Source organism: Carcharodon carcharias, chromosome 12 (genome assembly GCF_017639515.1).
Source record: "Carcharodon carcharias isolate sCarCar2 chromosome 12, sCarCar2.pri, whole genome shotgun sequence".
Taxonomy (NCBI): domain Eukaryota; kingdom Metazoa; phylum Chordata; class Chondrichthyes; order Lamniformes; family Lamnidae; genus Carcharodon; species Carcharodon carcharias.
Window position 1 is genome coordinate 133,943,340 of NC_054478.1, and position 19,797 is coordinate 133,963,136.

Sequence of the window (19,797 nt, forward strand, 5' to 3'; positions counted from 1 at the left end):
TCATATGATCTTCTCTGGAGTGGGCTTTAAACCCACAATCTTCAGACTCAGAGGCTAGAGTGCTGAACCACCGTCAATACTTTAGGAAATTAACATCTGTAAAGCCATCTGAATTATTACTCAGTCAATTCTCCGATTGCTACTGAAAGCAGAAATTCATGGAGTGTGCTCCTAGGGATATTTACAGTGTCTCATCCATGTGTTTACTTTTGTGTGAGCCTGAATGGTGACTGTCAGGAGTATGCTGGAGTGTGAAAGGATATCACAACTATGCCCAATACTTCCTCAATGTACACCTACATACTCACATTTTCAACAGAATCATCAGCAGTGGGGAAGTAGTGGCGATGGTGAGCTGTCTTCTTGAACTACAGCAGTCCGTGTGATGTAGGTACTCCCATAGTGCTGCTGTGGAGTGAGTTCCAAGATTTTGACCTAGTGACAATAAAGGAACGGCAATATATTTCCAAGTCAAGATGGTGCGTATTTTGGAGAGAAACTTGGTGGTGATAATGTTCCTGTAAGCTTGCTTCCCTGGTCCTTCTAGGTGGTAGAAGCTGTAGGTTTGAGCAGTACAGTTAAAGCCTTGGAGAGTTGCTACACCACATCATGCAGATGGTACAATATGCAGCCACAGCATACTGGTGGCAGAAGGAGTGAATACTTTAGGTGATGGATTGGGCGCCAATCAAGCGGGTTGCTTTGTCCTGGGTGGTGCCAAGCTTCTTGAATATTGTAGGAGTTACAACCACCTTGGCAAATGGGAAGTATTCCATCATACACTTGATTCGTGTCTTATAGATGGCAGAAAGGCTTTGGGGAGTTAGGGGTAAGAAACTTGCCCCAGAATATCCAGCCTCTGACCTGTTTCTGTAGCCTAAGTGTTTATGTTTCTGGTCAGTGGTGAACCCCAGGATATTGATGTGTGGAAATTCAGTGGTGGCCATGTTACTGGGGAAGTGGTTAGACTCTCTATTGAGGGATCAGAAACCAATGTTGGTAAACAGAGTTGAGATTCGGATCATTCAAGATCTAACTGAAGAGCAGAACAGGCTTGAGAAGATGAATTTTCCTTCTTAATAAAATCAAGACTCATCTATGACCATTAGAGAAAGGTAGTGGGGAGTTTTAGGCATCTATGGGACAGTGGCCCAGAACGAGTTGGTGTATTCTACAAAGAAATGGGGAAATAAAGTCGAGGTAAATCTGAACAATGCTCAATGGCACCCACCTGCCAAGTATTTGGGGAGCACTCAACATGCACACAACCAGGTTTTCTAATACAAATCCAACTGGCCAGTTGCCACCCCATCAGTCTACTCTCAATATTCAGCAAAATTATGGAAGATGTCATTGACAATGCTATCAAGTGGTAATTACACAGCATTAACCTGCTCATTGGTGCTCGGCTTAGGTTCTGCCAGGCCCACTCGGTTCCAGAGCTCTTTGCAGTCTTGGTCCAAAAGTGGACAAAAGAGGTGAATTCCAGAGGTAAGGTGAGAGTGACTGCTTTTGACATCAAGGCAGTATTTGACCGAGTATGGCATCAAGGGCTCGAGTGACATTAAAGTCAATGAGAATAGGGGGGAAATTTTGCAGTAGCTGGAGTCATACCTAGCAGAAAGGACGCTTGTGGCTGTTGGAAATCAATTATCTCAGCCCCAGGACATCGCTGCAGGAGTTCATCAGACCAATGTCCTAGACCCAACCAGCTTCAGATGCTTCATTAATGCCCTTCACTCTATCATAAGGTCAGATGTGGGGATGTTTGCAGAGTATTCAGTTCCATTTTCAGCTCCTCAGACGATGAAGTAGTTAGTGCCCAAATGCAAAAAAGACCTAGACAACAGGCTTGATAAGAGGCAAATAACATTATTACCACACAAGTGCCAGGCAATGGTCATCTCCAACAAGAGAGAATCTAACCATCTCTCCTTGATTTTCAATGGCATTACCATCACTGAGTTCTACACATCCTGAGAGGTCACCATTGGCCAGAAACTTAACTGGATCAGCAACATAAATACTGTGGCTAGAAGATCAGAGACTGGGAATTCTGAGGCAAGTAACTCACTTCCTGACTCCTCAAAGCTTTTCCACCATCTGTAAGGCACACAGTATGGTGGAATATTCCCCACTTGATTGGATGAGTGCAGTTCCAACAACACTTAAGAAGCTCAGCCTGATCCAAGACAAAGCAGCTCACTTGATTGGCACCTTATCCAGTAACATTCACACAATCCATCACTGATGGACAGTAGCAGCAGTGTGTACCATCTACAAGATGCACTGAAACATCTTACCGAGACTTCACTAACAGCATCTTTCAAATCTGCGACCTCCACTGCCTAACAGAACAATGGCAGAAAACACATGAGAACACCACCACCTGCAAGTTTTGCTCCAAATTACACTCTATCCTGGCCTGAAAACACATCACCTGTTTTACCATTACTGAGTCAAAATCCTGGAATTCCCTCCATAACAGCACTGTGGGTGTACCTACACCACATGGTCTACAGTGGTTCAATAACATGATGCAATATCAAAAACTCAAGAGTAATTAGAAATAGGTAAAAAAAAAAAATTGCTGGTTTTGCCAGTGATGCCCACATCCCATGAATGAATAAAACTCCATTCAAACCCACACTGCTGGCTGAAACCAGTCCCACGCCATTGCAGCTGCACGACAAAACAAACTGGATGGAATTACTGAACAGCTGATATTATGACTTCACAAGTAATTGATTCAGGCAATCATGCCATAACATTGCATGATACTTGGTGATCCCTCAAATGATGAACTTGACCACACGTCACATACCTGCAGCATCAAGGTGGCTGCTGTGGAACACCTGCTGCTGAGAGAGGAACAACCACCAATCCTACACAGCACATTACCAAAAAAAAAGGATGCATTGGAGCAAAGTCAAAGCCATATGATTCAATTGTAAATCATTTAGGCTCCGCTCTAATGATCTATGGCATCGCTGAACTGCTGCTTGAGATTACCGCCTACTAATCACTTCCAGATATCTCCTTTCTGAAAACTTTGTTTAAAAAATGCCGATGGTGAAGAGTAGCATAATACAATGAGACTGTTGTAAAGAATTGGGACAATGAGCAATTTAAGAAAAGACTGTCACTCTTCCAAATAGTAACTCTGTCCAAGTGTGAAGTAGCACACTGCACAGGAACCTATCCACTGTGGCACATTATCTAAAAGCAGCATCTGTCTGAGAATTGGCCAGGACAGCAGAGAACACTGAACACTCCCTGCTTTTCTTCACAATAGTGTCCTTGGATCATATGCGTCCAACCAACAGGGTGGCCTTGGTTTAACATTTTATCTGAAACACTGGGAGTGCTAGCCTAGATTAACTGCTCAGGTTTCTGCAGTGGGATTTTGTATTTTTCTTTATTTGCTTAAACACAAGTCCTGATGATATCATAAGAGTATCTGAGCCAAAGTGTGAGGCAGTGGGAGAGATGCAGTCACTACCCTGTGGTTGAACCAATGATTGTGCTAACGTAATGACTATACACATGTCAAAGCATATCCCTTACAAGATCAGGATGGCAAATTTCTTCCAGCCATTCCAGTAGGTGTTAGCTGTGGCTTGATTGGTAGCACTATTGTCTGTGAGTCAGGCGTATGTGGGTGCACATCCCAATTTAGAAACTTGTGCACAAAAAATCTAGGCTGACATGGCAAGGCGGTGCTGAGGAACTGCGGCACTGATGAAGGTGTCATCTTTTAGACGAGACATTAAAGCTCTCTTAAAAGATTTCATGGTACTATTTTGATGAGGATCAGGAAGTTGTCTCCAGTGTCCCAGTCAACATTTATCCCTCAGTCAACATTATTATCTTGTCTTTATTTCATTGCTGCCTGTGGGAGTCACTGTGAGAAAATTAGCTACCACATTTCCTACATTACAATAGTGACTATACTTCAAATTACTCCATTGGCTGTAAAGCACTTTGGAATGTCCTGAGGTTGTGAAAGATGCTATAGAAATACAAGTCTTTCATTTTCTTTCACTTCCCCCAACACAGATGCAATGTAGTGGAACATAAATTTATACATATTCCAGAAATGATGCTGCACCTGATCAATCTAACCAGACCTACATTCTCGACAGAAAACCCTACACATGGTAATGTCAAATTTTTCTGAATGGCCTGTCTGTGTAAAAGAAAAGTATTTAAATTCGCAGTTAATGCCCATATGCATTTAGCCCGCCTCCATGTGTCACATGTGGATTATAATGTTAATTTACTCTGCACGTGCTTCCCTTTGCTCCCATCTCTTCACCCAGTTAGGGTTGCCAACACTGGTTGGACAAATTCCCGGAGGATTCATCGTATGAGCTCCTAGCCTAGCCTTTACACTTCGATCATTGGTCAGCTGACATGTCCAACCTCGCAGTGCATCACCTTGCAATGCCAAGCAGAAAGTGGATGACTCTTAACACAATTGGATGATTCATCACTGTCAGCCAACCGCCTCTATTGCCATATCCAATGCTTTTTATAGATATTAAAAAGTGTTCAAAGAAAATTTAAAAAAATACATTTTAAGTGCCCCTATGATTTTTCTCCCGGACTTTTTGCTCACGGCAGTGTCCTGGAGAATAGCTCTTAACACCTGACAAACCTTAGCCCAGTGGAATGTCTGAAACAATTAATGCCATTCCACAGTGAAGGCCTTTTCAACCTGTGCCAGTACAAAGATTGAAAAGCACTTGCACTCATATTGCACCTCATCAGTGCTCTCGCAAACCAAAGTCTCAAATTGCTTTACACATTGAGTCATTCTGAGTTACAGTTACAGTTGCTAGGTATGAGTGCATGGTGGCCATTTTATGCACATAAAACAGTCCCGTAAACAGTACTGAAGTGAACTTCAGCCAGTTAGTTAATAGTTCCTGAAGCCCAGGTAAGACCAAGTGGAACTCAGGTAACCTGTGCACCAAAAATGTAAACATCCATTTTAAGAACACATTTTAATTACAAAAGGAGAAAAAGAATGAAAGATCCTAGACACCTGGAGGCAACAGTAAATTTCCTCCCTTCCTGACACTAGGTAGAATAACATGAATGGTCACAGGGCTTTGAGAATCCAGCAACTCCTGGCGCAAAACACATCCTGGTTGGAAATCTGAATAGGCCCCCTGTTCACAGTTATGATAAATAAATAAACACGGAACATCGGAACATGTATTCTTTGAACATTTGGTTGGGATATGTAAGCTAGCACAATTTTCAAGGGTCCCTCTTCTTTTCCTCCCACCTAAAAAATAACAATGGTGAAGCTCGATCAAAGCACTTGTGAGAACTATCATGACTATCAAAGTCAAACCATCAAAACTATCAGGGTGTTAATGCCTATTTCCATAGGAGAAAGGAATGCTCAATGTTAGGTCAAAAACAAATTTGGGATTTTGAAACATTTTCAACCAAGATTGTGTGCTTTTGGTAAACCCCCAGTTTCTGCAATTGCCATTTCATAATCAGTGAGTTAGCAAGGCTCATCAGCTGTGGCTCAGTGGGCAGCACTCTCACCTTTAAATCAGAAGGTTGTGGACTCGAGCCCTATTTCACAGACTTGAGAACAAAGTCTAGGCTGGCACTTCAGTGCGGTGCTGACCGAGTGCTGCACTGTCAGAGGTGCTGTCTTCCCAATGAGATGTTAAACTGAGGCCATAGCTACTCTCAGTGAATTTAAAACATCCCATAGTACTACTTCAGAAAGATTAGGAGTGTTATCCACGGTGTCCTGGGCAATATTTATCCTTCAATCAATATCATTAAAGGTAGATTATCTGTCACATTTCTGTTTGTGGGAGCTTGTTGTCCACAAATTGACTACTGGGTTTCTCAATAGAACAACACTGGCTACTTTTAAAAAGTACATAATTAGCTGTACAGCACTTTGGGATGTCCTGAGGTCATGTCAGACTCTATATGTATACTTCCTTGCTGTTCTTTCAAGGCTCTGCATTTTCATCTGTACAGATCTCCAAAAGTATTACTAGTGTACTGAACCTGTTGCTCACATACAGTAAAGTGGTTGGCATGCACTTCAGTCCCACGATGAGAAAGAAGCTGTGGAGGGAGGCCCATAAAATCCACTTATTGATAGACTAGTTTCCATGGAATTATATCAAATTTACAGCACAGAAACAGGGCATTCAGCTCAATGGGTCCATGCCAGTCTTTATGCTCCACATGAACCTCCTCCCACCTTACTTTATCTCAACATATCGAAATAACCTTTCTATTCATTTCTCCCCCATGTGTTTATCTAGCTTCCTCTTAAAGGTATGCTATTCATCTCAATTACAATTCCTCGGAGCAAGTTCCACATTCTAACCACTCTCTGGGTAAAGAGTTCCTTCTTGGATTTATTGGCTACTATCTTATACTTATGGAGGCCTTGTGGAGCAGTGGGTAGCATCCTTGCCTCTGAGCCACAGTTCATGGGTGGTAAAATTGGTTTCAAACTGGAAGGGGGCGTGTGACGCTGCACAACACCATCCCCTGACCTGGGAACACTTGAAATAAAAACAGAAAGTGCTGAACATGTTAACAGCATCTGAAAAGGAAAAAAAAAAGATTAACATTTTGGGAAAAGAGCTTTCACTGGAACTGAGCTCAGAAGAGTACTTCCTGATGCTTCATATCACTAAAAGATATAGATGATCCAGCCATAATCCCATTGCTGTTTGTGGGAGCTTTCCTTGCACAAATTGAATGCCTCATTTCCTGCATTGAAACAGTGATGACATTTCATTGGCTGTAAAATGCTTTGAGATGTCCTGAAAAATGCTATATGAACACAAGTTTTTCTTTTTGGAAGAAGGATCTCTACCCAGAATGTTACCCTGCACTATATCTGCTCCAATGCTGACAGATCTTATGCATCCATGCCACTTTATGGTTTTAGAATTCCTGGCTTTATTCCTGATGCTCATCATGCGCAGTGCCTTACATCTTCACCAGGAATGCTTCATGAAGATGCCTAAAGCTGTGTTATCATTTTCAAAATTATAACGTCCTGGAATCTCCTGCTAAACATTTGCGGTTCAATGTTGCAGCAACACCACGTTTGTTGGTTACCAATAATGGAGAGAGGGTAAATTGTCTCAAAAGATGAAAAATCCTCTTTACCAAGTCTCACAACTGAGCTGCACACCACAGTTAAACTCACTGACTGTGGAGCTTAAGTTAACTGGAGGAGCTTCTGCTTTCTTTACTAATTATCTTACATGCCCCACTACACTCCTTTGTTTGTGGACTTCTTCTCACAGGGATAGCGGAAATCCTCTCCCCAAAAAGCTGTTTGAGGTTAGGAGTCAATCAAAAATTGCAAAATTGAGATTGATAGATTTTTTGTTACGTAAGGGTATTAAGGGCTACAGCACCAAGGCAGACAGATGGAATTAAGATACAGATCAGCTAGGATGTAATTGAATGGTGGAACAGGCTAAGCAATCTCGAGTTCTGAGGCACTTGGGGAAACCCTGGAGAGGTATCAAATTAATGTGCATGCACTGGCTGCTACCACTAGGACATTCATTAGTTCCTCAGCTTAAGGCTACAGCCACGGGTTCCAGAATGAATTGGCTTTTGAATGACAGCAAAATGATATAGAGGTATCACTTTTCATTACAAGAATTTATTTTGGTTTGACGTTATTTGATGTGAGCAGACATGCAGATGGGCAGCAGATGCATTAGCTTGGATTAGCCTCTAGACATAAACCAAGCCAAAAACTGAGCACACATACACACATCATTCCCCTTCAGAGCAAAAATATACCAAAAACAAAGTGTGCTTTCTCTTAAGGTTGCCTTCAAGTTTTAAAACAATAAATCTCCATCTTTTCCCCCTCCCCAGCTCAAAAGTGAGGTTCCAACTCCCAACAGACAGATAGATAGATCACTTAAAGGTCTTTGTTAAATGGGAACGAAAACAAAAATGTAAGGCTTGCATTCATATAGCACCTTTCATGACCTCAGGATGTTCCAAAGCCAATGAAATACTTTTGAAGTGTTACCACTCTTGTAATTTAGGAAATTTAGAAACCAACACCAGCAACTGCAAGTTCCCCTCCAAGTCACTCACCATCCTGATTTGGAACTATATCAGCCATTCCTTCACTGTCACCAGGTTAAAATCCTGAAACTCCCTTCCTAACAGCACAGTGGCTGTACCTACCTACACCACATGGATTGCAGCAGTTCAAAAAGGCAGCTCACCACCGCCTTCTCAAGGGCAATTAGGGATGAGCAATAAATGCTGGCCTTACTAGTAGTGTACATATCCCATGAAAGAATAAATTAAACAAATAAACATAGCAAACCCTCAAAAAAGTAATGTGATGATGACAAGCTAATATGTTTTAGGAGTTGTTTGAGAGATAAATGTTGGCCTGTAGACCAGAGAGACCATAGAAGGCAGTTGACCATCATCTTCAGAAAGGCAATAGATGCTGACCTTGATGCTCACGTCCCATGGATGAATATATCAAAATTAGTGGCTCTTTTTTAAAATAATGCCTTGGGATCTTTTATGTCCACCTGAGAGGGCCGATGGGGCCTCGATTTAATCTCTCATCCAGAAGACAGCTCCTCCGACAGCGCAGCATTCTCTCAGTACTACATCAGTGTGTCAGCCTAGATTTTGTGCTCAATAGTCAGGAGTGGGGCTTAAACCCATAACCTTCTGACTCAGAGATGAGAGTGCTACCCACTGAGCCTTAGCTGACACTTATTTCATCAAACTAACTGATCTTATTGACACTAACCACCACTACTCTTTCCCATTATAGCATGAATGTCACTCAGTGACCAACATTACATCTCCAGTCTTAATGGGGTTGTCACTCAACAGACCAAAGTTACACCTTCTCCGTACAGTGGAATTGCCACTTGCTGACCTACAGTACAATGCCCATTGCATTGAGCCTCAAATAAAAAGTAATAAAAACATTTATTTGAAGTAGCAATGATGGAAGTAGTCAGATAACTTGCATTGCCCAGCAGGCTAAGGTGTTATTGTGAAGGTCAACCATTTCAACTGCAATTACATGAGAATAAATAGACACAAAAGAATGATTTTGTGGTAGTGGGACCTACATTTCTCATCATAGCTAGCTCAATGATAACCACAATTTAAACTACTCAAAGTGCTCATCTACAATAAGAATGCTTCTGTGACCAATAGAAAAAAGAAATATTTGCATTTATATAGTACTTTTCACAATTACTAGACATCTCAAGGCTCTTAACAGTTTTGAAGTTTAATCACTGTTGTAATGTAAGAAACGCAGCAGCAGTTACACACAGCAAACTCCCAGAAACAGCAATCTGATAATGACTAGATAATCTGTTTTGTGATGTTGATTGAAAGATAGATATTGCCCAGGGCACTGGGGAAAACACCCCTGCCCTTCTTCAAAAGAGTATCATGGGATTTGTTTATATATATATATCCGAGTAGGCACAGGCAGATGGGGCCCCGTTTTAACATCTTATCAGAAAGACAGCACGTTTGACAATGTGGCACACCCTCAGTACTGTGTGGAATCTCAGCCTTGGTTTTTTTACTCAATCTCTCGAGTGGAGGGGGGGAGACACTTGAACCTGGGAGCTTGTGATACAGGGGTCAGAGTGCTATCAACTGAGCCACAGCTGACAACAGCAATAGGTACATGAAGGGTTTGAATAAATGAATAAAATCATAGAATGGTTACAGCACAGAATGGGACCATTTGGTCCATTGTGTTTGTGCCGGACCCCTGCAAGAGCAATTTAGTAGTCCTATTCCCCTGCCCTTTCCATGTACCCCTGAAATTTTTTTTTTCCCGTTAGATAACCAGCCAATTACCTTTTGAGAGTCATGATTAAATCTGCCTTCACCACACTCAGTCAATGAATTCCGGATCCTAACCACTTGCTATATGAAACAGTTTTTCTTCATGTCGTCTTCGGTTCTTTTGCCGTTCACCTTAAATCACTGTCCTCTGGCTCTCGACCCTTCCACCAATGGGAACAGTTTCTCTCCATTTACTCTATTCAAGCCCCTCCTGATTTTGAAAACCTCTATCAAATCTCCTCTGTACCTTTTTTTTCTCTCTCTAAGGAGAACAGCTCCAGCTTCGCCAACATATCCACATAAAGTCCCTTATCTGTGGAACCATTCTCATAAATCTTTTCTGTTGAGTTGATAACCCACTGAAGCCTTGTACTGTTAATATCATGATGCCATAAAGTATTTTCTCAGGCACATAATTCGGGGTCCTTTGAAAAGCAGAGACAGCAATAAGACAATTTTGAGACAATGAGGAACTTACACACATACTAATGGGAAAATCCAAATGGCAAGTTCTGAGGCAGAAAGCCAAGAATAAGGCTGAGAGTAAGCTTTGGATATACTGGTTGATCTATCTATCAATATGCATATAAATGTTATCTTCTTCAGGTGTTCAACTTCCATACACGAATAAATTGTGTAAAGGTACCTCAGATGAGGTGGAAATCTCTATGACTAGATGCTAAGGTTGGTTTGGAGTACCACAGCTCTAAGGTGTCAGCCTTAAAACTCAGTGGGTAGCACTCTTGCCTCAGAGTCTGAAGGTCGTGGGTTCAAGATCCTCTTCAGAAACTTGCAGCACAAAATCTAAGCTAGCACTTCTGTGAAGTACTGATGTAGTGCTGCACTGTCAGAGGTTGAGTCTTTTAGATGAAAAGTTAAACCAATCTTCCCTCTCAGGTGAATGAGAGAGATGCCAGGGCACTATTTTGAAGAAAATTAGGGGAGTTCACCCTGGCTAATATTAAAATTTCAACCAATATTACTAAAGCAGATTATCTGGTCATTATCACCTTGCTATAATAACCTTTCTTTTTCCAAATTTGCTGCTGTGTCTTCTACATTAGTAGCTGCCCTTCAAATATGCTTAATTGGCACTTTGGGACGTTCTGAAGTCATGAAAGGCACTACGTAAATGCATGTCTTTCTTTTACAATAACATGAGCTGTCAAGGCCAACAGTACTTTGGAAAAACACGCAAATTACTTTCAGTTCTTTTTTCGCAGGAAGATTTGTGAAAAGCCATCTAATCCTGCAGAGTCTGTGCTCAACGAATCAGGCATTCACTGGAAGCCCTGCTGCTTAACCCGGAACTGGTAGGCACTTCTGAAAATCCAGTGCATCCTGTGAAACATGCAAAAACTTTCACATACATCCGTCATTTGGAAAGGATTCATTCAGCAACATACAGTTCTTGAAACCAAACACCTCCATGGACCTGAGTCAAGGATAAATCAACAAATACAAAGATACAGTCAACTGGAGTCCCAATCAATCAGCTTAAGTGTAAAAGCAATAAAAATCATGCTTCAAAATCAAAAGCCAATGCCAACAACAGCTAACCTGAAAACTAGTCTGTACTTTGAAAGTACAAAACAAAAACAGTGTGGAGTGGTAGAAGGGCTAGCTAGTAAGTTGGAGAAAACACACCAGCACTAAAAGTGAATGCTGTGTTGGTAACAGAGCGGCTGTTGCTGATTACAGGAGGAAAGGAATGCCTGAACTACGTTTTGAAGAACAAGGCAGATATCACCACAGGGGTTGAGGAAACAACAAGATCACTATGACTCCTCCTGCAATCAGCCAAACTGAGCGGTTTTCACACTATTCAGTTTGGTGGCACCTCTGTACATACTGATACATTCCTGGGGACTGTCTGTAAATACTGATATACTCCTGGGGACTCTCTGTAAATAGTGAAACATGTATGGGGTTTGCCTGAAAGTGCTGATGCACTCTTGGGAACTATCTGTAAGTACTGATGCACTCCTGAGTGATGTCTGTAAATATTGATACATTCCATGAGATTTTCTGCCCTCACTTCTAAAATACACAATCAGCAGCACAACATTTTTATTTCGCATTAATACTGTACAGTAACAGAAAAAATACGCTAACATGAAAAAAATTGGAAACATATGGAGAGTAGAATTCTTGAGATGCTGCTCACAACACAGGGTGCTCCTGCTCCACCTGGACAAAGATCAAATGGCCTTGTATATGTTCTATGATTCGTAGAGTAAAGTTCAAAAATTAAAATTTAAGAGGCAATAGAATTTTATTTATTGTTTAGATGATACCCTTATTCATTTGTCTGTGGAGATTTAGGAAAAATGATTACTTTCAGCGCATTATCAGGAAACAGCATTTTATCTGTGCAAGATCAATTTTGTATTGGAAAACACTTAAGGAATTCTATTTTATACAAATAAAAGTGGGTAGTAGTGGATAAAGCTTTAATGTTGCACTTTTTGACAAATGTTCCTAGAGTTTCCTCTCTAAGTTCAAACAAGCAGATTCTTACTATTTGATCACTCTTGATGATTGCTTTACTAACCATCACATCCACACTGGTGTTCTCTCCCCCGGGAAAGGTATCCATGCTACACTGCTTGAATACTCAAAAGTCTCCAATCTTTAACCCTAATGATTAAGTGACTATTGCTTTATCCATTCACACGGTAATAATTTCACTAAGCTGACTACTATTAACAGGAGCACCCGTCAATCATGACCTTCCTGTCCAGCCCAAAGCCCAGCTATCAAGAAAATGCCAATCTGATCTCGGTCACCAGAACTATGGTTACTCACCTTCTGGTTCTGCTTTGGTTAGTGCATTCTATAATTTATTTTAGATTGCCTGTCTGGAAGAGAGTTAGGCTTACAGAACTCCCATTGGTTTGCTTAGTGACACAGTGGGCCAGTCCATTCATGTCAAATGCCAAAGAGGGGTTAGAAAGGGCTGGTAGTCCATTCCAATGACCCCACACACCATTAATTCCTGACCTTGACTGTGCCATAAGGGAATGCTAGGAAGGATAAGAAAATAAAGGAGGTCATTGCAAACAGCTCTTGGGCATCGCCATCACTGATTATAAATACATTATTCTTCACTGCATATCAATTGCCCGAGCTCTCTGTAAGCAATGGGGTATGGCATCCTACAAGAGAAACATTAACAAACTATCCCTATAATAAAGGCAAATCCTTCACGATTACTTCCTTGCCGATTAGGAATTCTTACAATATGGCAGGTCACCTACACTTTAGTTTCCCATGGGAGAGTGCGGCAGACCACCACAATGACTGAGAACCTTACAGGTGGGTATTGCAGGGCATCCCTTGACCGCTCGAGGCACTGGATCCAATGCCCTCTGTCCTGGTGATGCTCAATTTGTTGTAAATCTGGCGTGTCCATCCTTGATGAAAAAGGGCATCTGTCACATGGGTGATGCACAGGTGTGCAGCTGCCTGCGAGATGCCACAGAAGTCCGCACTGACCACAGCACAGTTACCTGTCGCCACCTGCCTAGAGAATCGCAGTCTCCAGCACTGGTTCTCAGTCATCCATAGACCTCTTCAACTCCACTTGTAGATCCTGTGCTCATGGTAATGTCCCCTTCTCCTTCGTGCCGCGTGTCCCTCTCCTCTGGCCTCCTGATGCCCTACACTCTGCCATCCAGCTGAGGCTTCTGCACCTCATCTCCATAGGCCTCAGTTTCTAAGGGTGCAGCACCATTTCCAGTTGCACCCTTCCTGGTGCTCAATTGGAGTCCAAACAGGTTTGCCCACTGCTCCGATGCCCACACGATGCCAGGACGGTGGAGATCCCTGAACTAGCAAAGTTTTTAATGCTAAATCCACTCCTGACCTGTGATGGGCTGCTGCAATTTTAATTTCATTGGGGTGATCCTATAACTCGGCCCTCACATGGTCCTTACCTGCCCTTGGCTGGTCAGAGGCAGAGAGCTCCCGAATGCTTGCTGCCCCCAGGAAGATTCAAAAAGTTTGCAGAGGTGGGCGTTTAAAAGACCTTAACCACTTTAACTGCCTGTTTAGTAACATGGGTGAGCTCAATGGCCTGCACTCTTCCTCACAAAGATTGGAGATACTGGAAACGGAGGTAGGATGTCCAGTCGCATGACATCGCCATTATTTTCTTTAGTCCACCTGCCTCCGTTTCAACCCAATTCAGGCCATGACAGTCTGGCCGTCAGTCTCAAAGTTAGTCCAGTACCGCTCCTGTGAAGTGCCTTGGGGCATTGTGCCAGGCTAAGAAATGGGATTATAAAAAATGGAAATTGTTGTTGTCAGTCACAAGTTGGAACATCATAACAAATGTAATTAAATACTCAAGAGATGGCTCACGATCAGTGTGAAAACTGACTCCTTGCATCGTCTACATTAGTAGGAAGCAGGCATGTTCTAAGGAAATCCTCTTGGCTGTTGTTACTGGAACACGCCATCATCATTGTTTCACTAAAGAACTAAAAGGGTCTCATCGTGGGAAACTTGAAAAGTATTTTTGTTCTTTTTAAAATGATACTTGGATTGAACAAAAAATAAAAAAATACCCTGGTATCACTCACTCAGAGATAGGCAGCTGATGCTCATAGTAATTACTCCTACAAATTTTTTTTCAACTCCTTAAAGAAAAATGCAACTTTGAATGCCATGGCACACATGGGGTTATCATGTAGGATACAGTAGCTTACTCCAATATGAATAAGAAAAAAAGTAAGAAAGAAAGACTTGCATTTATATAGCGCGTTTCATGACCTCAGGGTGTCCCAAAGCACTTTGCAGCCAATGAAGCACTTTTTAAAGTGTAATCACTGTCGCAATTTAGGAAACACTTTAGCTAATTTGAACACAGCCAGATCCCAAAAACAGCAATGGGACAATTACAAAATAATCTGATTTAATGATATTGTCTGAGGGAGAAATATTGGCCAGGACACCAGGGAGAACTCCCCTGCTCTTTCTGAAAATAGTGCCTTTGGGATCTATTATACCGACCTGAGGGGATATCTGGAGCCATGATTTAACATCTTATCTGAAAGATAGGGCTGCAGAGTGTCATACTACTGAGTCATGAGTAGAGTCTTCCCATAGAGATTGATAACCTTTAAACATGGATATGAATTTCTCAGAGGCCTATGCAAAGAACTGCACAACAAGGTTTCATGCTTTAGGATTTTTACTGTAACAAACTAAAATCAACAATGACTAAACATTACTTAGGAGGCAACTTATACCCTATACTATGGAAGAGGTACTTCCCAGTAGTTTCTTAACACAACTGAAAACCCCCTACCATGTTTATACATTACACCATGTTCTCAGCAGATATATAGCCTTGTATTTAAAGTTCCAAATGTCTCCTGGCAATTCAACAGGCTCTCTTCTCCTTGTCTCATATGGGGTGAATCTTGCTATGTCCTTTTAAAAAAAAGTCCCCTTCACCCAATCTTCTGAGAATATTTGAATGGACTTCCAGAAGCAAGGCACCCACTGTTGATTCTTTGGTCTTCGACTCTCCACCACAAGCTTCATTCCTTTCAAAAGGGGTTCCGTCCTCCGCTTGGCGATTAACCACAGAACTGCAGAATCTTTACAGTGCAGAAGGAGGCCGTTTGGCCCATTGAGTCTGCACTGGCTCTCTGAAAGAGTATTCAACCTAGTCCCACTCTCCTGCCTTATTCCCCATAACCTTGCTCATTCTTTCTTTTCAGATAGCAATCCAATTCCCCTTTGAATACCTTGGTCAAACCTGCCTCCCCCACCTTCGCAGTAAGTTTCTTCCCAACTCCAGCCACCCTTTGGGTGAAAGTTATTTTTCCTTTAAAAACATTTTTTGAAAATTGACCCGAAAGCAGGTCCTTTTCTTCTGCCTGGCATATCAGCACCTGCTTTTGGACTGACTAACTTGGAGAGTCTGTAAGTCTGCAAGCAACAAGAACAGCTGCCTTCTTGTCTGTGTTCAGGTGTTAAAGCTCACACCTGACCTTCAATAGGTTTTGACCTGGGCTCCTGTCCCCCATGGCAACCAAATCATATGGGCCAATCGACGGGTAGGGTTCAGTACAACTTCACACCATCCCCCATCCTGGGCATTCTGTTTTACCTTAAACTAAAAGAGACAGTTTGTTAGTTTTAAACATAACTATCTTATAATGTCCAGCGATTACAATGAGTGCAACTCACTGGAACTGCTGGTGGACTATTATGAACAATAAGACGACCGAAGTGATTCCTGAAGAAACATTCTGATTAATAATTAGCACCTATTGACAAGCTAATTTTGGCACCACGTAACTGCCTCTTTAGCTATGATGTTTGGCTGGATTTGAAATACTGGCATCCTGATAGCTGCCATGAATTTGCTATGAGGAGGCCAGCATCCCACAGGTCCCACAGGAAAAGCAGACATTGCCTCTTTCATTTCCCTTATCCCTGAAAGGGGCTGATTTGTACCAGCTATCACTGCACTTTTTCCCTCCCCATTAAGATTCAGAAGTCTTATCCCAGTGTCCTAAGCAAACATTAACCCTTCAGCCAACACCACTAAAAGCAGATCATCTAGTCACGTTGCTATTTTTGGGGCCTTGCTATGCACAAATTGGTTGCGTGCATTTCTTACATTATAACAGTGAATACACTTCAAAAGCTATTTCATAATGCACTTTGGGATGTCCTGAGGTTGTGAAATGCACATGTATGCTATGGAAATGCACATTCTTTCTTTTCTGAAATGCCCTACTTCCATAAATATGTCACCTCACTGCCTGGCGAAGAACTCATTCAACAAAGACATGTCAGGTTGTGTAACGGGCAACATCACCATTTTCCAATTGACAGGCAACATCTTGTACTACTGCAGATGCTGGCCTTCTCATAGCAACATTCATTATCGGAACATGGTCCAAATCTGATCGTCACTTCACATGCAAACTCCCATGAGTTCTAAGTTTTAATCTCTCAAATTATACCCTCCACAAATCTCTGAAAAATGTCGCCTTTGCCAGTTTCACCTGGGTGAGCAAAGAAGTGATTCTCTCTTCCCCTGTGGGTCAATGGAATCTCTCCTTACCTTTTCCCCACCCTTGATCGAGTTCAGAGACTCACTGCTCTGGCATGCCTGAGGGGAAAAGACTCATCGTCCCACCAGACTGCCAGCACACCACGCAGCTTCAGGCTTTCACACTTTTGGTTCGAACCCATTAAAAAATACTTAAATTTTTTATCGGGGGGAGGTGGAATCTAATTTTCCTGTAACCTGCACCATCGACAGTAATCAAATGGAAAGAAAGGCTAAGTCACTGCACATGAGAGTTGACAACTCTATTTGGTCATATTCCTGGAGGTTTCATCACATAAGCTAAGCCTCCAGTTATCCTGTCTAGTAAAATTTTTCCAATCTCCAATATTTTAACATAAGTAACAAACCTACATGTTCAAAGAAAATACAAAAAAACCTCACACGTGAACGATTCTGTTTTAAAATCGCTATGTTTTCCTCCTTTGTTGCTTGCATGAGTGTTCAGGTCTTTCCTGTAGGATTAGCAACCCTACTCTGCAGTGAGGGACTAGTCTGAGCGTCACCCCACAACATCATTGATATGGAAGCACACTGGGTTCTGAAACCATCCCAACTGTTTGTTCCCAACAAATTAACTTGCTGGAGCAATCGTGACAGAGCAAATCAGTTGTTTACTTCCTTGGTATCTGGGAAGCAGAGTTTTTTTTTCCCTCTCTCTTAGTAAATCAAAATAAACTCACTTGAACTATCTCCTCTGTACTTGAAAAGGCAAGAATTCCAGAAGTATGATGCCCCTTAAGGGATAAACTAAAGAGCAATGCTGAATAAATCACCAAAAAACACTGCCCTGATCTAAACTTTATGCAAAAAAAGCCCCATGGATAAATAATACAGAATTCTTAACCCTATCAAAATAACCATTCATCTGGGAGAAGTCAAGAAACCACATGGTGGCACAAGTAAATATTTATTGCTGCCTACTGCTGGCCAAACAACATTAGAGCCATGTTGTTCTGCTTCATACATGCCCGTGAAGCACATACTCAAGACAGCTGTGAATGAAATCAATGCAGCTGGGATTTAACAGCTTAGGTCACTCTGGGTTTCTACTTTGCTTTGCTCGAATGTTTAGCTGTACAAGAAATGGGTCCAGTTTTATGGAGTTTACTTAAGCTGGATAAACAGAGGGCATTCCTTCATCGATATAGCATGCGTCAAGACTTACCCAAGGTGGTTCATAGTCATTAGGCCACCGCCTGCCTTCAAGCTCTTCGTAAGATGGAATGGCACCCTCCCTTCTGGCCTGATGGTACTCCTTCCTCAGTTGGTGGATTCGGTCCAAGTTAGCGGGTCTTGCACTGCACAGAAGAATAGGACAGGATTAAGTGTCGACTTCCTAAACAGATTTTTTCTGAATGCTGAGGCAGCCCATGCCCTCATCTCCCAAGACTGCCCATGTAAACCTCTTTAAAATTGGCACGAATCATTTGTTTTCTCCCATTAAAGGTGCAAGGAAGGTACAGTAATGTTTTGAAAAAGAACCTTATCAATGTTCTCTACAGAGGGCAGCAGAATGGTGTGCTGAAATTAACTCTAGGATTCGGTGCTATGGACATCACATTTCTCATCACAGATCAACACATCAGGACCTACCAGCCATGCATCCTTGGAGCAAACTGTTTCAGAAAATCATCCACCCCTTTTAATACTCCTTGGACAACTACATTGTTCCCACTTCTTTAGAAAAGAGAAGACCAAGAAGTGACCTGATAAAGCTCTTCAAAAATATGAAAGAGTAGATGTGGGAGAGAATAAAATGAGGGCCATAAATATAAGATAGCCACAAATTCAACAGGAAATTCAGGAGAGACTTCTTCATCCAGAGGATAGTTAATTCAACAAAGAATTCAGAATTCATTATCTAGAGAATGGTGAGAATGTGGAACTCGTTACCACATGGAGTAGTTGAGGTAAATAGCACAGATTTTTAAAAATATTTGTTAATGGAATGTGGGTTTCGCTGGCTAAGCCAGCATTTATTGCCCATCCCTAACTGCCTTTCTTCAGAGGGCATTTGAGTCAACCATATTGTTGTGGGTCTGGAGTCACATGTAGGCTAGACCAGGTAAGGATGGCAGATTTCCTTCCCTAAAGGACATTAGTGAACCAGTTGAGTTTTTACAACAATTGGCAATGGTTTCAGGGTCATCATCAGACTTTTAATTCCAGATTTTTATTGAATTCAAATTTCACCATCTGCCGTGTGGAATTCAAACTCGGGCCCCCAGAGCATTACCCTAGGTCTCTGGATTACTAGCCACTATGCCACTGCCTCCCCCTAGATGCATTTAAGCGGAAGCTAGGCAAGTACATGAGGGAGATGGGACTAGAAAGATATATTGATAAGGTGCGAAGAAGGACTCTCATGTAGAGCAAAACACTGCATAGGCCGGTTAAGTTGAATGGCCTCTTTCAGTGTTGAAAATTCCATGTACTTCTATGTAAAGAGATGTCAATTTCTCTTCGAAGGAAGTGGTGTTCTGAGTTCCCTGAAGGCTTAGCAGGTGAATGGTAGCATGGTATAGTATTAAGTTATACTGACCAGAGGGTGCTAGGTCTGATTTCACAGCTTGTGTCAAATCAGGCTATCTCAGCTAAGTAGCAGTTGGGGTGCTGTAAAACCTCAGAGCCCCCATGCTAGGAAAAGAAGAAGGGGCAAATTCAGCTATGGTTCCAATTCCAATGACATGAGCACTGAATCAGTACAGGATTAGGCTTAGTTCTGATCCTCAGCAGACAACCGACAGAAAGAAACAGCTTGCATTTCTACAGCATCTTATCCATCCATAGGACATCCTAAAGTGATTTAAGAA

At 41.9% G+C, this 19,797-nt stretch overlaps 1 protein-coding gene across 6 annotated transcripts in view; it reads right to left on the reverse strand.

Moving 5' to 3' along the window:
• Positions 1-19,797, reverse strand: part of LOC121284923 (partitioning defective 3 homolog B-like) — an 885,862-nt gene that overhangs the window by 78,473 nt on the left and 787,592 nt on the right. For 4 of the 6 annotated variants that reach the window (XM_041200843.1, XM_041200844.1, XM_041200842.1 and 1 more), the window contains one exon: positions 18,150-18,282. In XM_041200843.1, coding sequence (XP_041056777.1) covers positions 18,150-18,282 — 133 coding nt within the window. Of the gene's footprint in view, positions 1-180; positions 436-18,149; positions 18,283-19,797 lie in introns of those variants that run through there. The other 2 variants (XM_041200847.1, XM_041200846.1) reach the window with 2 other exon arrangements.